This window comes from Geotrypetes seraphini, chromosome 1 (genome assembly GCF_902459505.1).
Source record: "Geotrypetes seraphini chromosome 1, aGeoSer1.1, whole genome shotgun sequence".
In the NCBI taxonomy this organism is placed as follows: Eukaryota; Metazoa; Chordata; class Amphibia; order Gymnophiona; family Dermophiidae; genus Geotrypetes; species Geotrypetes seraphini.
In genome coordinates this window covers 390,061,727-390,082,333 of record NC_047084.1, presented here as the reverse complement: position 1 = coordinate 390,082,333, position 20,607 = coordinate 390,061,727, and the positions used below count along the sequence as shown (strand labels likewise).

The following is a 20,607-nucleotide window of genomic DNA, read 5'->3' as shown; positions in this document are numbered from 1 at the left end:
ACCTCTCCCATCCACCACAAAAAGAAACAGGACCCAATTCTTCAACTCTTAACCACCACCATAGAACCATTCAGGCATCAGGCAACGGCTCCCTCAGCTGTTAGAACGGAGCAACTGTCAAACTGGAAATTGGTAGGTGAGCTCAAAAGAAGCAAAAACTAACGAGACTGGAAGTCCCAAACGAAAACAGCAGAAACAGAACAAAAAACCAACAAAAAAGAAATTTAAAAGAAAATCAACAAAGGCAAAATAAAAACAAAAACAAAAGCAGGACAAGGAAGACAGCACAGAAGATGACCTAACTGGCCGCAATCTTGTTGGAATCTTTAAGGAAAATAAACTGTCTAACTCCATATTGAAAGTTTGTCTAGTCTGTATTCTGCAGCTGAGTTAACTTCAATGAATACTTTCAGCATATAACATAATTGTCTTGAATCCCTGGAGGGTGTTTTCCCCTATAACAGCCTCCGGAAGAGCGTTTCAGTTTTCCACCACTCTCTGGGTGAAGAAGAACTTCCTTACGTTTGTACGGAATCTATCCCCTTTTAACTTTAGAGTGTGCCCTCTCGTTCTTCTTACCTTGGAAAGGATGAACAGCCTGTCTTTATCTACTAAGTCTATTCCCTTCATTATCTTGAATGTTTCAATCATGTCCCCTCTCAGTCTTCTCTTTTCAAGGGAGAAGAGGCCCAGTTTGTCTAACCTCTCACTGTACAGCAACTCCTCCAGCCCCTTAACCATTTTAGTCGCTCTTCTCTGGACCCTTTCGAGTAGTACTATGTACTTCTTCATGTACGGCAACCAGTGCTGGATGCAGTATTCCAGGTGGGGACATACCATGGCCCGGTACAGCAGCATGATAACCTTCTCCGATCTGTTCGTGATCCCCTTCTTAATCATTCCTAGTATTCTGTTCACCCTTTTCACCACCACCACACATTGCGTGGACAGCTTCATGGATTTGTCGGCCAGTACTCCCAGGTCTCTTTCCAGGAGTTCTCTCAGAGTACTGCACCAGACATTTGTGAAAAAGATTTTTGTAACCGACATGCATCACCTTACACTTATCCACGTTAAACCTCATTTGCCATGTCGCAGCCCATTTCTCGAGCATGTTTATCTTACGTTTCAGGTCTTTGCAATCCTTCTGTGTCTTCACTACTCTGAATAACTCTGTATCTTCCGTAAATTTTATCACCTTGCTCGTCGTACCAATTTCCAGGTCGTTTATAAATATGTTGAAGATCACAGGTCCTGCGGCACTCCACTTGTGACGCATTTCCAGTCCGAGTATTGTCCCACTCCCCCCACTCTGTTTCTTATCCTCCAATCAGTTTTTAATCCACGTGAGTATTTCACCCTCGATTCAATGGCTTTTTTCAGTTCTTCATATTCCTCCTGCCAGGAGCTAAGTACTTGGCTTGTTTTGCATTTTTGCATGTTTTTTGGAAATTTTGTGGGGGATTTTTATTTTGGTTTTCACCACATAAAATATTAAACACTGTTTTGTTCTGTAGCACGGTGCTATAGAGAGCACATCTCTGTGCCCAGGTGAATGGCAGTTTTTTTTCTTGGATTTCTGAGTGTTTTTGCTGCCATTACACCCGGACACAAGAGGAGCCTAGGATTATTGGACTCTAGCCGGCTGGCTTGATTGTCTGGCATGGATTAAATTATCCTGCCTGTTGTTCTGAAGCTCGTTTTGATAAATATTGGGATTGGCCAGTAGCACATGACAACACAGTGGTTTCAAATTTTGTCATAGGTGTGATAATACTATATAGCATTTTTTTGGTGACAAAAAAATTCACCTCTCTGGTTTCTCCCACGGCTCAATCTCTCCAACAATGCTTAAATGCTTTGGGGCTCATAAATATGTCTAAAAACCTGCCCAAGTTAGTACTTGGACGATGTAAAAGGCAGGTTGTCCAAGTGCTGATAATTGAAACGGCTTTATAGACGTATCCAGAGACTTTTTAGCCCTCTGAATTCCACTGCGTGCCCAGAGCTGAAAGGGGCATTTTTGGAGGAGTGGTTAGGGCAGGATGTGGGCCAACCTAGACTTAGTCATCTGCAGGGATAATCAAATGTTTGACAAGACTGCCTAGACAGAACTTATACGTTGTGAGTTAGATGATGTAAAGACAGGTATAAGTGCCAAAAAGGTATCCAAAGTGACCAGATAACCACTGCAGGGACAAAGTAAAGATCCCCCTCCCTCCTGTGCTCACTGATCCCCGTTGCACCCCCACAAAGTTCAGAATAAAAACTTACATACCTGCCATAGGAAAGCCTAGTAGAGCTGCATACAGGTCTCTTAAATAGCCTGGGGGGTAGGATAGTGAACTATAGAGAGGAGGACCCAGGCCCATAAGCCACTATAACCACTACATTCATGGTGGAAAATGTGAGCCCACCCAAAAAAAAACAAAATCCTACTCTATTGACATACACCTGCAGCAATAAGGGCTATTGGGGTTGTAGACATGTGGGTATAGTGAGTTTTGGGGGTGCTTTGGAGGGTTCACCATAACCTATAAAGGAGTTCTGGTGAGATGTTTATATGGCACCCTTTTTGTGAAGTTCACAGCAATGCCCTGTAAGGTGCCCTGTTCCCATGTCTGGGTGGCCAGTCCATCACAATGCTGATCCCTCCCATGTCCAAATGGTCTTGTTCTAAATATCCACTGCCTTGTTCCCATGTCTGGGTGGCCAGTCCATCACAATGCTGGTCCCTCTCATGTCCAAATTGTCTTGTTCTAAATGTTTCAGACTTGGACAAATTTTTGGTTGAAAATGTGGTATAAAAGTAGACATAGTGGCAGTTTGGACAATCAAATGCCTGGATGTATAGATAGATGATTTTCGCAAAAAAAATTTTAGACTCCCACTGCAGGTGATTGAGGCCAGTAACGTGATGGATTTTAAGAGAAAATGGGATGCTCTCGTGGGATCTTTGAGGGAGTAAATTCAGAGGGGTGGATACTTGGCAGGGGCAGACTCGATGGGCTATGGCCCTTTTCTGCCACCATTTTCTATGTTTCTATGTTACTTTTCGAGAATGGACATTTTGCCGCTGCCAACTTTGGGCGACTAGTGTCCTGTGTCCAAATCAGACTTAGATGTTTCTTTTGATTACGCCCCTCCACTTCTCAATCTTTGGACCTTACACCCTCTCTATGATCACTAACAGCTTAACCTCAAATGTAATGCCCAAATCATGGAAAGCAATAACAGTTTACCCCAAAATAAAAAACCTCAAGGACCCCAAAACTGACTGCTCAAATTATTGTTCTATAGCTAATCTCCTATTTCATGCAAAGATGATGGAAAAGAAGTGTCTTTAATCAACTGTCAGACTTTGTAGAGAAAACAAATGCACTCCACTTGAACCAAACCGGATTTAGATCCAACCAAATATTCCCTGATAGGTCTTACCTCTTCAATTCTTTATCACCTAGACCAGGGGTCTGCAACCTTTAAGACATAAAGAGCCACTTGGACCCGTTTTCGAAAAGAAAAAAAAACTTGGAGCCGCAAAACCATTATAAAACAAATCTAACACTGCATATATTGTTTCTTATCTTAATGCTATATACAGGATCACTAAATTGAAAATAAAATCATTTTTCCTACCTTTGCTATTTGGTGATTTCATGAGTCTCTGGTTGCACTTTCTTCTTCTGACTGTGCATCCAATCTTTCTTCCTTTCTTTCAGCCTCCTGTATGTTTCCTCTCCTCCAGACCTCATTCTCTCCCCCAACTTTTTCTTTCTGTCTCCCTGTTCCCCCTTCTTTCTGTCTCCGTGCCCTCCCCCAAGCCACTCGGTTTGCTGCCACCGCAATCGGGGAACAGCCCCCAAGCCACCGCCGTCCCAAGCTTTCCCTGCAGAAGTGTTGCGCTGACCAGCATTCCGCTCCCTGACGTCAATTCTGACGTAGGAGAGGAAGTTCCGGGCCAACAAGGCATTTCTCCTCATTCCATCCAGCCTGAGCCCCATCTCTCCTTGATCCAGCATTTCCCTTCTGTGTCTGTCAGAATTACCATTCCACCTATTTTCCAGCATCACCCTTCTTTGTGTCCATCTCACCTATATCCCTATCTCACCACTTTTTCAGAATCTTCATTTGTCTCTGTCCTTATCTTTACGCCATGTTCACCATTTGCCCTTTCAATGTCTTTATCTCCCCCCACACACTTTTTCAGCATTACTTCTGTCTCTATTTCACCTCCTCTTCATGTCCCCTCTGTATCTCTATCCTTATTCAGTAGGTCCTGCTTACCCTTTCTCTTCTTTGTGTCACTATCTCCATTTTCAGCTTTCCCCCCTTTTCCTTTGTTAATGCACCCTGTAGCCAGAATCTTTCTACCCTCCCTCCACTCCGGCCCAGCCCAGTATGAAATATTTCCTTTTGTTTCCCTCCCCTCTCTCTTCTCCTCCCTCACCCACGAGTCCTGCATCTGGCCCTCTCCCTTCTACCTGCACCTGGCAACACCCCCCTGCTCCGCGGCTCTCTTCAGCAACTCGTCAGCAGCGGTGATCAAGACAAGCTGCCGACATCGAGGCCTTCCCTCTACGAGTCCCGCCTTTGTGGAAAAAGGAAGTTGAAACAAGCGGGACTCGCAGAGGGTAGGCCCCGACGTCAGAAGCTGCTGCTGAGTTGCCGAAGAGAGCCGCGGAGCAGGGGATGTGGCCGGAAGCAGGTAGAAGGGAGAGGGAGATAGGAAGGCTGTAGATCTCCGGAGCATGACATCGACCCCGGCCAGGATGATTTCTTTTTCAGGCGTGCATCTTACAAGTCCGGCGTCGCGGCGGGAAATAGCCATGCTGAGTGAGCTCAGCACGTACACAGATGAAAGCCTTGCTTGCTGATTGGTCCGGCGGCACGGCGGGACGGGGCCGCCGGACCAATCAGCAAGCAAGGCTTTCATCTGTGTATGTGCTGAGCTCACTGCTCAGCGTGGCTATTTCCCGCCGCGACGCCGGACTTGTAACTGCATGCCTGCGTGACACACTACCGGAGCCGCAGCAAAGGTGGAAAAGAGCCGCATGCGGCTCTGGAGCCGCAGGTTGCCGACCCCCGACCTAGACCATAGGAAATCAATGATATTAATTTCATTAGACCTCTCAAGCAGATTTTGATACTATTGATCATCATCTTGTAATTCAAAGACTTCATTTGAATGGGATCTCGGGGAAAGCCTTAGACTGGTTTTCTTCATATTTTTCTGATCACCCTTACAGAGTCGCTACTGAAAATGGATTATCAGACCCCTATACACAGGATTGTGGGGTTCTTCAAGGATAGGATTACCAGATTTTACTTTAGTAAAATTCAGACCCCCTAGACTGGCTCCCAGGCCCGCCCAGTCCCATCCCAGCCCCACCCCCAGCTGCCTGCTCTAATCAGGCAGGAGGACATTCATGTATGCATGGGTGCCCTCCTGCCCGATGCGATTTTGAAGAAGTTTTTCAAAACCCAGACAAAGTGCCGGGTTTTGAAAAGCTGTCCGGACCCCAGACATGTCCTCGAAAAATGAGGACATATCCAGGGAAATCCAGACATCTGATAACCTTACTCAAGGATCAATACTGTCTCTACTGCTATTTAGTATCTTTCTATCATCCCTAATGACCTTAAGCCAGTCGATTGGATTCACTATCTATGCCTATGTGGATGATATTCAACTGCGTCTTCCCTGAATCCCCAAAATCTGAGAGATATTCAAGAGATCAATGAAAATTTAAAACAAATAACCAACTGGTTAAATGATGGCATGCTTTCCATAAACATTGCCAAATCTAAAGTGATGCTATTTCTTTGCAATAGGTTAGATAGTCTAGCTTCCCCTATCTGTCTGAATTCCAAAGTGACTATAATCAGGTTACTGGGAGTAACATTAGACAATAATTTATCATACCATCAACAAATCAGTACGATAATTCAAAAATGCTTTTCACAGGATCCGCTCTATCTCTAATCTCCTTGAAACCCCTTCTCTAAATATCCTCATACACTCTCTAGTCATGTCTCAATTGGAATATTGTAATACCCTATATCAAGTAATTACCCAAAAAGAACTCAGGAGACTACAAATGCAATGCTTCTATTTAAAGCAAAAAAAAATCTGATCATGTAACCCCCCTTTTAATTAAGGCACACTGGTTATCCATATCACATCAACTGACTTATAAAATTCTACTCCTAACCTTTAAAACCAGAACGACACAATATCAGGATTCATTAACCGATATCTTACTCCATATACAGTATACCCTTACAATCACTACATTCAAGCAATCAAAATTTATTAAAGATCTCATCAACTCGATACATAGTATATGATACGATCAGAAAAATCAATCCTTTCTGTCATTGCTATGGAACAGTATGCCCTTGCACCTTCAAGAAGATTCCTCTTACAAAATGTAAATCAAATTTGAAAACATTTCTGTTTAAGAATGCTTTTGACTGCTAATATGGCTCTAAGCTTTTACTATCTGACAGGATTTTAATACCCTCCCTCTTGTGTTTCCCTTTTAATGTCTTTCTTTCCTATTGAATATTATATTTTTCTCCCCGTTTCTTTCTACGAACACGTGTCTATCTCTGTTATTGTGATTACCTTTTAGTTTTCTTTTATTATGTACACTACTTAGACAATTTATAAAAAGTATATCAAACTTTAATAAACTTGAAACTTAATAATATAACAATTGTTGCCTCAGCAGCCAATATAATGCCCACAATGGTATATTTTACCCAACTGAGCTTGCTCAATCCAGAGTTCTGTATCCATTCTGATACAATTTTCAGCTGGGCAGCTTTATGATAGTGTGCAAAGCATGATACACGCATGCCACCTGATAAACAAAGTCGATATAATACTTCATGTCCCACCTAGATGTAATGGAAGACCTTCTTCATTAGTTGTCATAAAAATTATTTGGAAGAGCAATTGGTAGTGGCATAAAAAGGTACAGCAATGGCTCTAGGACAATTCTTCATGATAGTTTCATTGTGGCCATTTCAGCGCAATGAATTGACTATGTTGAATTGTTCAATTTCAGCATCTGGGGGGGGTGGATGCCCCTCTCCCAAATTTCAGCATGGGGCAATGCCCTCACCACACCTCCCTTCCCCACCCCTGTTTTTTCTCTTTTCATTACATCTGTTTCCTTGAAGATGACACTTGTCCATGGAAGTTACCAAAATTAGACTACTGTAGGCCCAGTGGAAGTTGATGGACTTTTGTTGGAACAGGAAGTACTGGGTTTCATTCATAAAGTGGCCACTGCTTTTTAAAAGCTTGTGCCTCAATATATTGGTTGGTTCATAAGGTGCCACCTAGCTCTGGAATTTATAGAAGTTCTATGTCTCCTTTTAGGAGATGGCAGACTAGCTGTAAAATATATTCCGAGGTATGTAAAGACTCCTATACACAGACTGTGTTCCACATTGAAGCCCACTCACTTATTTTATTTTTGTCAACTGTACATCCTGGCCCTGATTCTATAAAAGGCACCTAACTTGTAGGTGCCATTAGACACAAATGTGAATCATCCGCTAGGTGCCATTTATAGAATCAATGAATCCTTAGGCGCACTGCCATTTAGGCCAGAGTTTTCTTGGCCTAAATGAATGTGCCTAAGGTAGGCACCTAATTCAAACCACACCACAATCTGCCTCAAATCTGCTTCTAACCACACCTACTTTCCGTTTAGGCACCTCAGTGTAGATTAGTGCTGCCCGATTCAGAAAAAAAAAATTTGATTCGATTCAGCCTATTGAATTGGTTTTTCGATTCGATTCACTTTTGCAGTCTAACACCAGCTCTGGCAGGATATACATTTCAAATCTGACATATTGTAATCACAAAACAGAAAATAAAATTAGTTTTCCTACCTTTTGTTGTCTGGTCATTATTCAAATTTTGTTGGACTCAGGCTCTGGTTGTCTTCTGATAACTTGCTTGCCAGGGTCTCCTTCTTTTTTCTTTCTCCCTGCTAACCATCCATCTTCTATCTCTGTCCTTCCCTTCCATTTCCCTTCCCTCCCCTGGAGGTCTAGCATCTTTCCTTTTTTTCGTCTCCCTCCACAGATCCACCTTTTCTCAACTACCCTTTCATCTTGCATCTCTCCCTCCTTCCCCACCACCCCAGGGTCCACCATCTCTCCCTTTCTTTTCCCAACTACCCTCCTATCCAGTATCTCTAACCCCCCCTCCACACCATCACTTGTGTCAAACTTCTCTCCCTTTCTATTCCTTCCCTCCCTAAATCCCATGTTCCATCATCTCTCTTCCTCTCCTCTATTTTCAGACCCATTTCTTCCTCCCCAAAGTCCGGCATATGTATATCTCTTTGAACCCCCTTCCCTCCTTCTGTGTACTTCTACACCAGGGCCCCCTCCCCTGAAGGTCTGTCTCCCCCGAAGGCCTGCACCCCACCCCTAAAGACCTGTTTCCCCCTTGAAGGCTTGTCGTCCAAGTTTTTCAAGTTTTATTAGGATTTTATATACCGCCTATCAAGGTTATCTAAGCGGTTTTACAATCAGGTACTCAAGCATTTTCCCTATCTGTCCCGGTGGGCTCACAATCTATCTAACGTCCCCCCTTAAAGGTCTGCATCACACCCCTGAAGGCCTGCCTGTCCCCCCCTTGAAGGCCTATCCCCCCCCCCCGTTAAAAGCCTGCTTCCCACCCCTGAAGGCCTGCCTGCCTGCCTGTCCCCCCTGAAGACTGTCCCCCCCCCACCCCGAAGGACTGCTTACTGCCCCCCGGAAGGCCTGCGTGTTCCCCCTGGCCTCCCACTGGGGTCCGGCTTCCTCCCTGGCCTCCCCATGCTGTTTACCTTTGAGGAATAGTCTGCAAACAAGATTGCGGTGCTAGAGATCTTTGTACTGCTTCGGAGCTGTTTCCTCCGTTGCGGTCCCACCCCTCCTCTGATGTCAAGAGGGGCGGGACCTCAACGGAGGAAACAGTTCCAAAGCAGTACAAAGATCGCTAGCACCGCGATCTTGTTTGCAGGCTGTTCCTCGAAGGTAAACAGTGCAGGGAGGCCGGGGAGAAGCGGGAGGCAGGGGAGTGGAAGCCAGACGCTGGGGAGGGAAGCCGACAGCAGCACTTCCCAACTGATCTAGGCACCTAACTTTAGGCACCTTTTATAGAATCAGGGCCCCTATGTCTTAACTGCAAACTTTTTGTATGCTTTTGACAGGCAGTGGTAGAAAGCTTTCAAGGCTGCCAATTTTATACCAATATGTTTTTTAAGAACAATGGAATTTGATTTCCATTTCAAAATAACCTTTGGAAGCTTCTAGTCTTCAACACCTTCTTCAGTTCTCACATGATCTTGTCCTCCATGGTTTCTCACTGGCCAATTTCAGCTGGTGTTAGAGGAACCTGGTTCTCTCTTCCTTGGATAAGGTGAAGTTGAGAGTGAGGAGCCTGTTCTGCACAGATTTTCTCTTCCCCTACCCTCTGGGAACTCTCAGACTCACACAATCTCCTCCCTTCTCTCACACCTCTACCCTTACTCATTTGCTCTCTCCTCTTACTATCCCATCCACATAATCTTTTACACTCTCTTCTCTGTGCTCCCTCTTTCCCCTTGTCACTGTATGAGTTTCCCCACTTCTGGTTGCTGATTGTCTCATTGCATCAGTCAGAACCAATTAGAGGCAAGAAGTGGGAAATTAGCAGCATCACCAAGCAGCTTCCTCTGGCATCCTGCCTCAGCCACTACCCTAGTGCCTGCCTTGTTCTCAGCCTATATTTTGGAAAGGCTTAAACTCCGCATGCCTTATATACCTGGTGCCTATGCTTGGAGTCATGAGGGTTAGGAATTTTCTGGAATATGACAGATTACAGGAAGGTGATGCCAAATATCTCATGGGTTTGAGAACCCCTCATATTACCTGTTGCCTGAAACTTCCTTGAGGAAATTGTGTAAACTAGAGGTTCCTACACCCCTTTGACCCTTAGCCTCCTCATGCCAACAACCCTTCAAAATTGCCCTTTTTTCACTCAGCGCATTTCTGTTATGTGGCACTGCAAGGCTTGTATTTGCTCGTGCTACATACCAAGCATCTTCTGATCCTCATATCACAATCTGATGTTATCTGACAGGAAATTTTGTCATCTTTGGAGGGCAAGAAGCTTGGGTAAGCATTCTTCTATTCTCTTTGAGTGACATAACCCACTGGGGACATTTCTATCTGTTCAGGCAAGTGCTTGACTCATTTCACAAATAAGGCACCCCAAGCATCTTCAGTATTGGGAGGGGAGGAATATAATTTTATATTATTAATATATGTGTTATTAGTGCTCTACACTATTTTTGCATTAATCATCATGCATTATCTGCTGTCATATATTTTTTTTCAGTTTACACTGGTTTCGTCATTTAACCTCCATTTATTACACAGAGAAATAATGTTTTTGAAATTACTTTGGAATTTGGGGAACAATTAGCATTAGTCTAAACTAGGCCTGCTTTTAGTGGTGACCATTATATCATCAATATTCAAAATGATTTATATGGTTCACTTTAATTTCAAGAGATAACTTATTAATTCAGACTTAAGACTATATATAATCAGTGGTCTAACTTACATGAAATTCTAAATAAATATAAGTGGATAAGCTATCCATTTCTCTATGTGACTGCCACCCTACTGAATACTGGGCTCAGTAAATCCTGTGATAAAAGTAAAAGTCAAATCAGTTCCATTTATCAGTCCTCTGCTCACCACTAGAATCCAATACTGTCACAATAGAGTTCTCACACACACTAATGACTGAAAAATCAACCTCTCTTACATCAAACTAGAAATATCTGCAAAGCTTACTCAGTATAAAATATTTGCACAACCGATTTCATGTGTAATCTTGGTTAGAAGGCACATATACTGGAAGACAAAAACTGTTCTTACCTTCATCTCGTTTACGCTTGCTAGTTTCAGTACCAGAAGATGTAATTCCCAGTATTCCACTGATAGAATAGGAGGAACCTGCAGAATCGGTACTCACTGAGGACACCTGAGTCACTGATCCCGTTGAGGCTACAACAAAATTAAGAAATCAACTGAACATTTCCAGGATACAAAATACAAACCTATATATATCATATTCCCATGGTATTTATCAAACATTAACAATTTCCAGCTTTTTTTTAATAAGTCTTTATTTTATAACCTTTTATAAACATTACGGAAACAAAACAGAAAGATTGACTCATTTGAGCTTTGGTGCTGGAGAAGGATTTTATGCATGCTGTGGACCACCAGAAGAACTAAATAAGATCAAACCGGTCAAAGCCCAAATGATAAAGTTACGACTATGTTTTATTTTGGTCACACTGTAAGAAGATAAAGATCATTGGAGAAGGACATTATGTTTGTGAAGACTGAAGGAACCAGGTGAAGAGGGCAACCTGCAATCAGATAGCTGGACACTTTGAAAACAACCTTGGGGATGACGCTGGAGGACCTTACTGGACTAGCAGAAAACTGATTTCTTTTTAGATCAATAATTCATCAAGTCACTAGGACTCTAATATGAGTTGATGGCACCTATCACATAAAGATGTGTATGCCATATACTTTGGGAAGGAAGTTGTTATACTTTCTTTTTTTCAATATATTAGAACTACTGAGTAATATAGCTTTCATTTTGAACATTGAAAATAAGAACATAAGAACTGCCGCTGCTGGGTCAGACCAGTGGTCCATCGTGCCCAGCAGTCCGCTCACGCGGCGGCCCTCTGGTCAAAGACCAGTGCCCTAACTGAGACTAACCCTACCTGCGTGCGTTCCGGTTCAGCAGGAACTTGTCTAACTTTGTGTTGAATCCCTGGAGGGTGTTTTCCACTATGACAGACTCCGGAAGAGCGTTCCAGTTTTCTACCACTCTCTGGGTGAAGAAGAACTTCCCAATGTTCGTACGGAATCAATCCCCTTTCAATTTTAGAGAGTGCCCTCTCGTTCTCCCTACGTTGGAGAGGGTGAACAACCTATTCTTATCTACTAAGTCTATTCCCTTCAGTACCTTGAATGTTCTGATCATGTCTCCTCTCAATCTCCTCTGCTCAAGGGAGAAGAGGCCCAGTTTCTCTAATCTTTCACTGTACGGCAACTCCTAGTATGGAAGTTTGACCTAAACATTTGGCCTAAAGTGTGTGCCTACCCATGTATTTTAAGTGACAAAAAGAGGAATGGAGGGAAAAATATACAATATACTAGAAAACAACTCACTCCATTTGATCAGTACACACCAACACCAGAAAAAGTATTTTAAGGCGAAAGAAAAGCCTCAAACACGGAGAGGTGTTCCCACTCTCTTCCACCCAAGCATCAATGGCAAAAAAACTTTTTCATATAACTTATTACTGTCAGGTGAGAGCCTGAAAATAGTCAAAACTAACTAGAAAAAACAAGCTAGTTAGAAAAGAACCAGGCTGATGACCATTTTGTGGCTTTTAAGCCACTGCTTCAGGGCCGTGTCACCAACGCTCCAGACTATCGATTCGCAGAGTAAAACTCCTGCTTGCTTTTCTTTCACCTTAAAATACTTTTTCTGGTATTGGTGTGTACTGACCAAATGGAATGAGTTGTTTTCTAGTAGTTTACCCATGTATTTTATAAATGTAATGCCCCTTTTGTGAGTGTTCCTGAATTTTGGCCTCACCTGGAAGGCCCCCCCAACCCTCCCCGGGCTAACTCCATCAGCCCCTTGTATGTGTGGTATCTGATGTCTTCACCTGAGGAAGAAGGTGAGATTTTTCTTCCTTCTCCCCAGGAAAATTCCAACAAACATTTTTTGTGAATTTAACTCTTTAGAATTTTCTATTTTATGTAATCTGCACTATCCTGACACATTTCTCTGCTCTGTAAAATCTATGAAACCTATTTATTTATTTAATTTGTTTTCTATCCCATTGTCCCCAAAGAACTCGGAAGGGGTTACAGGTTGCACATATATAATTTCAGTTTAAGTTTACAATACAAGTTTTTATCCTAACTTGATACATACTAGGGTCTAATATTAATATACATATTACAGTGTTTCCCCGCGAATTCGCGGTTCGCGGACTCATTCACTCATGGTCGGCTCTGACCGCCTCTTCCTGTAGTAAAGTCGGGCTACACCAATCAGGAGCTGCGTGTCAAAGCAGCTCCTGATTGGTGGAGCCCGACTTTACTAAAGGAAGTCGGAGCAGACCGTGAGTGATTTTCTTCACCCATCGACGCTGCAGCTGCCCTCTCCTGCCTCCCCTGCTTTTTGACAGGCAAAAAACCATATTTGCGGTTTTTCAAAATTTGTGGGGATTCCTGGAATGGAACCCCTGTGAATTTCAGGGGAGTACTGTATACAGTTTACCAGTTACAATTTTCCATAGTTATCCTTACAGTGCACGGTTTTCAGTACAAGTTTTATCCTAATTTGACACACAGATAGTTTACAGGTTAGATTTACCATAGTTACAGTGTAAGATTTTACAATACAAGTTTTTCTTACATGACACCTGGTACCAATATACATTTCTTTGTAGTCTATTGGTCAAGGGCAGGGGTTTAAGTGAAAACACATGTTTTTATTGCTTTTCTAAAAGCTTAGGAGTCCTTTAAGGGATCTGATATGTGGGGACAATCAATTCCAGTGGCTCAGTATGAAGTGGAAGTAGGACTGTTGCTTGGCAATTTGCAGTTGAAGGGTTCGACCAGGGGGCGTATTTCAACCTGGGAGTGGAGGGACTGGTTTGGCACGTACAGAAGAAGCTTAGCCTTCACGTAGCCCTGTATTCACTCTTTTGGCCAAGTCCTATAGCTACAGTTGTTTCAGCACCAAGGAAAACCTTTCCTCTTTCTCTCAAGTGTCAGAGAGAGAGACTGGATTGCATTGGATTGGAATTATTAATTTGATATACCGCAATTGACAACAGGATATTAAGCAGTTTACAATATAATCAAGTTACGAGAAAAAAATAATATACCAGTATAAGACAAATATAAAAACCAAAAGATCTTTGTCTAACAAACAAATAAAAATCAGTCTACAGCTTAGATCATAATCATGCAGCCCTCAAAATAGCAATTGCATAAAATACTACTGAAATAAGATAGATTTAAACATCTTACGAAAAGTTAAATAAGAGAAATTGCCATGAAAGCTACTTAATAATGAATTCCAAAGAGCTGGACCAGCACAAGAGAAAGCCCTATTTCTTGTAGATGACAATTTAATTAATTTCAAACCTGGCAGTTCAAACAGACCCCTGTGCAAAGAACACAAAGATCTAGCTCAGGGGTGTCAAACTCAATCACATAAGGGGCCTTTTTTCAACATCAAGTGTGTAGACCAAAGGACTCGGGCACTGCACACTGCAAATAAAATCAATATAAAAAGTTCATCCTTCCGGCTTCCTGATGTAGCGTAGCGAAACACAGACTGTGTTGGAGCCGTGAACTGACCTTTTCAGATTCGTGGTCTACTGTTAAACAGCTTTTGTAGAGCCATAACATTTGCCACTCCAGTAGAAGCAAGATTCCTTGCTCCATGCAATTGTTATGATTAAAATTCAAGCACCTTTCCAGCGACGTTGTACCATTGCTGTGGCACCTTGCTGAAGAGCTTATGAGCACATTTAAATATTTAAAAGCCTTTAAATGTTATATGAAGATACTATTTGAGAAACTTGCCCAGTATTGATGAGAGGGGTTTTTTTGTGTTTTGTTCTATTTTGAAAGTATTGCCCCCTCAAGTAGACTGTAATTTAAAATCCCCGGTCTGTTTGGATCAAACATACATCCATCTTTAGCATTAATTTTTAACATTCAACTTTCTTCCATTTTTCTGCTTTCTTCTCAAAATCTATCTACTTTTCCATGTCTTCCCTTCACATCTATACATGTGTACCATCTCCTCCCTCTATCTTCTCCCCTATTCCCAACTATCCACAAGAAGCATTTCTTCTCTTCCCTGCCGCACCCATTGCTGTGCACAATCTCCTCCCTCTGTCTCCCCTTCCCCTCCATCCCTATGCACCATCTCATCCCTCTCCCATGGTCAGACAACTCAGTCTTCCCCCTTCCCCCCTCAAATGGTCTGGCATCTTTCTCCTCTCCTTCCAATAGCCTGGAATCTCTCTCTCCCTCCCTCCCTCCCTCCCTCCCTCCCTCTTCCTGAGGTCTAACCTCTCTTCTTATCCTCTCCCTTCTGCGGTATGCCATCTCTTCTTTCTGCAGTCTGGCATATCTCTCTCTCCCCTCCTTCCCTTCCATTCCATGGTCTGGCATATCTCTCTTCCCTCCTTCCCTTCCATTCCATGGTCTGGCATATCTCTCTTCCCTCCTTCCCTTCCATTCCATGGTCTGGCATCTCTCTCTCTTCCCTCCTTCTATTACCCTTCTCCATGGTCTGGCATCTCTCCCTTCTTTGAATCATCTCTCCTCCCTCCCAATGTAACATGTCTCCTTCCCTCCTCTCCACCACTATCATGTCCAACAATTTTCCCTCTTTCCATGATTACCATCTCTCCTTCCCTCCCACTCCACACCTATGTCCAAGAATTTTCTTTTTCTCTTCCCTCACCCACCAGCAGCATCTCTTTATCTCCCTTCCTAACCCCCAGCCTGAGCAGCCTCTGTCCTTTCCAATTCCCTCTCAGCCTGTGCAGCATCCGTCTTGCTTGCTTTCCCAACCCACCTCCTCCTGCAGCCCATGCAGCATATATCCTACAGTTCGACCTGTCCCCAGTTCCTGACTCCCCCACCTACCACCCTGCCACTGAGATTTAAAATCTTTGGGCAGCCAACAATGCAACAAAGCCAGCCTCCCACTGTAGGCCTGCCCCAGAAGTGTTCTTTCTGCAGCCCTTCCTTTTCCCGCGTAGGCAGGATGCTGCAGAAAGAACACTTCTGGGTCAGAACGATGGTGGGAGGCTGGCTTCATTACACCATCAGCTGCCCAGATTTTAAATTTCAGCAGCAGGGAGGTAGTAGGAGGGGAAGTCAGGACTCAAGGAGGTTCCTGGAGTTGGTTTTACTACAGTGTAGTGTCAGGCACACAGTCACCGCAGGCCACAAAACGGCCAGGCCTTGTGTTTGGCACATGTGGTCTAGCTGGTAGATAAGGAGGCCAATTAAATAGCATATCAGTGCCAAACTGCATATATTCCGTGGGAGATATGCAACATTGTCAGCTAGGAAGAGATATTCAGTGCCAAGCTCACTATGTTTAGTGGCTAAAATAGGCTACATAAATAGGAGTCCTATCTTTAGCCGATAAGCACTAAACCAGTTAGTGCTGAATATCAGCATAAGCAGTTAAGTTGCCAAAGCCAAAAATGAAATCAGATATTTAATGCCAGTCGCTGTAAACATCCTGGCTTTGAACATCCAGACTTAATGCAAGTGGTGGCAGCAAATGCGCTGTCCACTGCTAGCTGAATATTGATCCCAAAGAGATTTCCCTCTATTTTGGCTCCTTTAGAATCCCATCCCTTTGTAAGTTATGCCATGTAAATGCAGCCTTTCAGAAAAACAAAAACTGTGGATACAGATGTTCTGGAGATAATTTATTAAACACTGACATATAAAACCATGAAAATTCAATTTAAAAAAGTGCAATGATAAAAAATACTGTGATAAAAATCCAACCGGACCCTACACGGTCCGTGTTTCAGCGAACACGCCTTCCTCAGGGGTCCAATGGTTTGCAACTGTGGATCATTGGGTCTCCCCATTTTTCTTTGTTGTGCTGCCTTTCAGCAAAACCCTCTGTTTTATCCAATCCCCATCCTCATTCTCACTCCCATTCCCCTTTTTTTTTCTTTCTTTTCCCCACCCACCATCATCAATCCATCACAAACTCACACAGCTTCCCTAGGGCTATTTTACTTGCCCTCTCTAAGTATCACAGTAAGACATTTGCTTATTATCACCATAAATGTCTCTTTCTCTTCTACAATATGTATTTCTCTTAAAACGTTATTACAACAGATAAGGATTTTGAAAGTAAAAATATGTATTATTGATTACTGATTATTTAATAGAAGGGTGGGTGGGATAAAGATACTATATGTGTATATTTATAAGTTGAATGTGCGTTCTGTACTTTATTCTCTGGTTGCTGATATGTATATTGCACTGTAAAGTTTTTGGGAAAATTAATAAAATATATAAAAAAAACAACAACCAAGCATTCTTAGATCTTTTCCCTTCAGTGGTTTTAATCATTTTATATGCAGATCTAATCATTATTTAATGATTCCTTTTTCCCAGTAAATTCAGTAATTTCCACATGGCTGTGACCCTTCTCCTATAGCAAACACTGAACAATCAGAAAGAGGTTGTTAGTAAAGAAAAGAAACATTTTGCCTGGCAGCCTATCCCCAGAACACACGTCTCATTAAAAACGCTGCACAGAGGGGTCTCATAAACTGTCAGCCCTTTTTTAACATACAAACCATGTCCTTTTGAAAACCCCTTTATATGGGAGTTTCATAACCCTATATAAATCATGATTTCTTTTATGCTCCATCCAACCTCCACCTCTGAACATGCCCACACATGGGTTATATAAAAGTGTCTGTGTTTTTGATACCACCTATACTTTAATGCATACTCTTGGATAAAGTTTATAAAATAAAATGTATTCCCAAATGTGACACCCAGTTTTGCATAGGAAGTCTAGGTAGAAAATAAGATATTCACAGTTATATGACTACTAGTCTTATAGCCCGTTACATTAACGGGCGCTAGAATATATGTGTGTGTGTCTGTCTTTATTTCTTTCTCTCTCTCTCTCTCTCTCTCTCCTTAGCCGCTTTCTATATTACTGTCTTTCTTTTTCCTCGGCTGTCCACCTATTCTCCCTTCCTTTTACCTTCCCTGGTCCAACACCACCCCTTCACTGCTCCCCTTATCCAGCAGCAGCCCTTCTCCCTTTTTTTAATCTCCCCCCTGTCCAGCAGCACCGCTTTCCTGTCCCCTGTCCAGCAGTAGGCCTCCCTTCCTTTTTCTTCCCCCCTAGCATCTCTTTCCTGTCCCCCCGTCCAGCAGTAGGCCTCCCCCGACAAAGCGCTCCCTCCCTTCCTCCGTCCCTGAACCCCAAAAAATGGCAGAAGGAATGCCGACTCCCTCCTACCATCGGGCCAACTCCTTTCCTCCCCCCCCAAAAAAAAACAACACAGGAGGGATGCCCACTCCCATCTGCTACTGGACGCAGACCCCGCTTCCCCTCCCCTCCCCCTCCCCTTACCTCTAAAAGTTGGGAGCAGGAGGGGTGCTCAGTCCCTCTTGCTCCTCTGACGAACTGCGGGCCTTAGGCCCCGCCCCAGTTCATCATGTGCTTTCTGCCCTCTGCCGACAGCTGCCGCGGCCTGCAGGCGCCGACAGCTGCCGCGGCCTGCAGGTGCCGACAGACGCCATGCCCGACAGCCTCCGCGCTGCCTGAAGCCAATAAAACCCTAAGCCACGCATGCGCACTCCTACCTGCGGGCACCTACAGTGCACGGAAAACGGGAGCATGGAGTAAAGAGTGCGCATGGGCGGCTTAAGCTTTTATTATATTAGATTTTACAAAAGGTGCCCAGCCTTTTGTAACACATATATGAGGACATTGAGAAAAACAGGTTGTATTTCACACCACATCCAGCAACACCAACCATTTTAGAAAGAAACGTATTAAAAAAAAGAAAATCTGCATCACACAGAGGCGTACATATGTAAGTGATGGAAAATACTGTCGATTTTGTTGCATACATGTATATTTGCCAGCACCTACACATTCGAGTTCCATAGTTCATAAAACTACTTGAACTTGGGCCAATGAAGGAACCAAATGAAATAACTCATAGTAACATAGTAGATGACGGCAGATAAAGACCCGAATGGTCCATCTAGTCTGCCCAACCTGATTCAATTTAAATTTTTTTACATTTTTTCTTCTTAGCTATTTCTGGGCAAGAATCCAAAGCTCTACCCGGTACTGTGCTTGGGTTCCTACTGCCGAAATCTCCGTTAAAACCTACTCCAGCCCATCTACACCCTCCCAGCCATTCAAGCCCTCCCCAGCCCATCCTCCACCAAACGGCCATATACAGACACAGACCATGCAAGTCTGCCCAGTACTGGCCTTAGTTCAATTTTTAATATTATTTTCTGATTCTAGATCCTCTGTGTTCATCCCACGCTTCTTTGAACTCAGTCACAGTTTTACTCTCTCTCGGGATTGCATTCCAGGCATCCACCACCCTCTCCATAAAGTAGAATTTCCTAACACTGCCTTTGAATCTACCACCCCTCAACCTCAAATTATGTCCTCTGGTTTTACCATTTTCCTTTCTCTGGAAAAGATTGTTTTACGTTAATACCCTTCAAGTATTTGAACGTCTGAATCATATCTTCCCTGTTTCTCCTTTCTTCTAGGGTATACATATTCAGGGCTTCCAGTCTCTCCTCATACATCTTCTGGCGAAAGCCTCCTATCGTTTTCGTCGCCCTCCTCTGGACCGCTTCAAGTCTTCTTATGTCCTTCGGCAGATACGGTCTCCAAAACTGAACACAATACTCCAAGTGGGGCCTTACCAATGACTTGTACAGGGGCATCAACACCTTCTTCCTTCTACTGGCTATGCCTCTCTTTATACAACCCAGCATCCTTCTGTCAGCAGCCACTGCCTTGTCACACTGTTTTTTTTTCACCTTTAGATCTTCGGACACTTTCACCCCAAGGTCCCTCTCCCCGTCCGTGCATATCAGCTTCTCTCCTCCCAGCATATATGGTTCCTTCTGATTTTTAATCCCCAAATGCATTACTCTGCATCTCTTTGCACTGAATATTAGTTGCCAGGCATTAGACCATTCCTCTAACTTTTGCAGATCCTTTTTCATATTTTCCACTCCCTCTTCGGTGTCTACTCTGTTACAAATCTTGGTATCATCTGCAAAAAGGCACATTTTTCCTTCTAACCCTTAAGCAATGGCCCTCACAAATATATTGAACAGGACTGGCCCCAGCACCGAACCTTGAGGGACTCCACTACTCACCTTTCCTTCCTCCGAGCGACTTCCATTAACCACCACTCTCTGGCGTCTGTCCGACAGCCAGTTTCTAACCCACTTTGGGTCCTAACTTCAGCCCTTCAAGTTTGTTCAACAGCCTCCTATGAGGAACTGTATCAAAGGCTTTGCTGAAATCTAAGTAAATTACATCTAGCATATGTCAATCCAGGTATCTGGTCACCCAATCAAAAAATTCAATCAGGTTCGTTTGGCACGATTTACCTTTTGTAAAGCCATGTTGCCTCCGATCCTGTAACCCATTAGATTCAAGGAAGTGCACTATCCTTTCTTTCAGCAACACTTCCATTATTTTTCCAACAACTGAAGTGAGACTCACCGGCCTGTAGTTTCCTGCTTCATCCCTGTGACCACTTTTATGAATAGGGACCACATCCGCTCTCCTCCAATCCCCAGGAATCACTCCTATCTCCAGAGATTTGTTGAACAAGTTTTTAATAGGACTCGCCAGAACCTCTCTGAGCTCCCTTAGTATCCTGGGATGGATCCCGTCTGGTCCCATCGCTTTGTCCACCTTCA

General features: G+C 43.3%; 1 protein-coding gene across 1 annotated transcript in view; it reads right to left on the bottom strand.

Moving 5' to 3' along the window:
- The window catches only part of PAX5 (paired box 5), a 378,332-nt gene that overhangs the window by 181,486 nt on the left and 176,239 nt on the right, over positions 1–20,607 (bottom strand). The window contains exon 5 of the mRNA XM_033917202.1: positions 10,939–11,067. Coding sequence (XP_033773093.1) covers positions 10,939–11,067 — 129 coding nt within the window. The remainder of the gene's footprint in view (positions 1–10,938; positions 11,068–20,607) is intronic.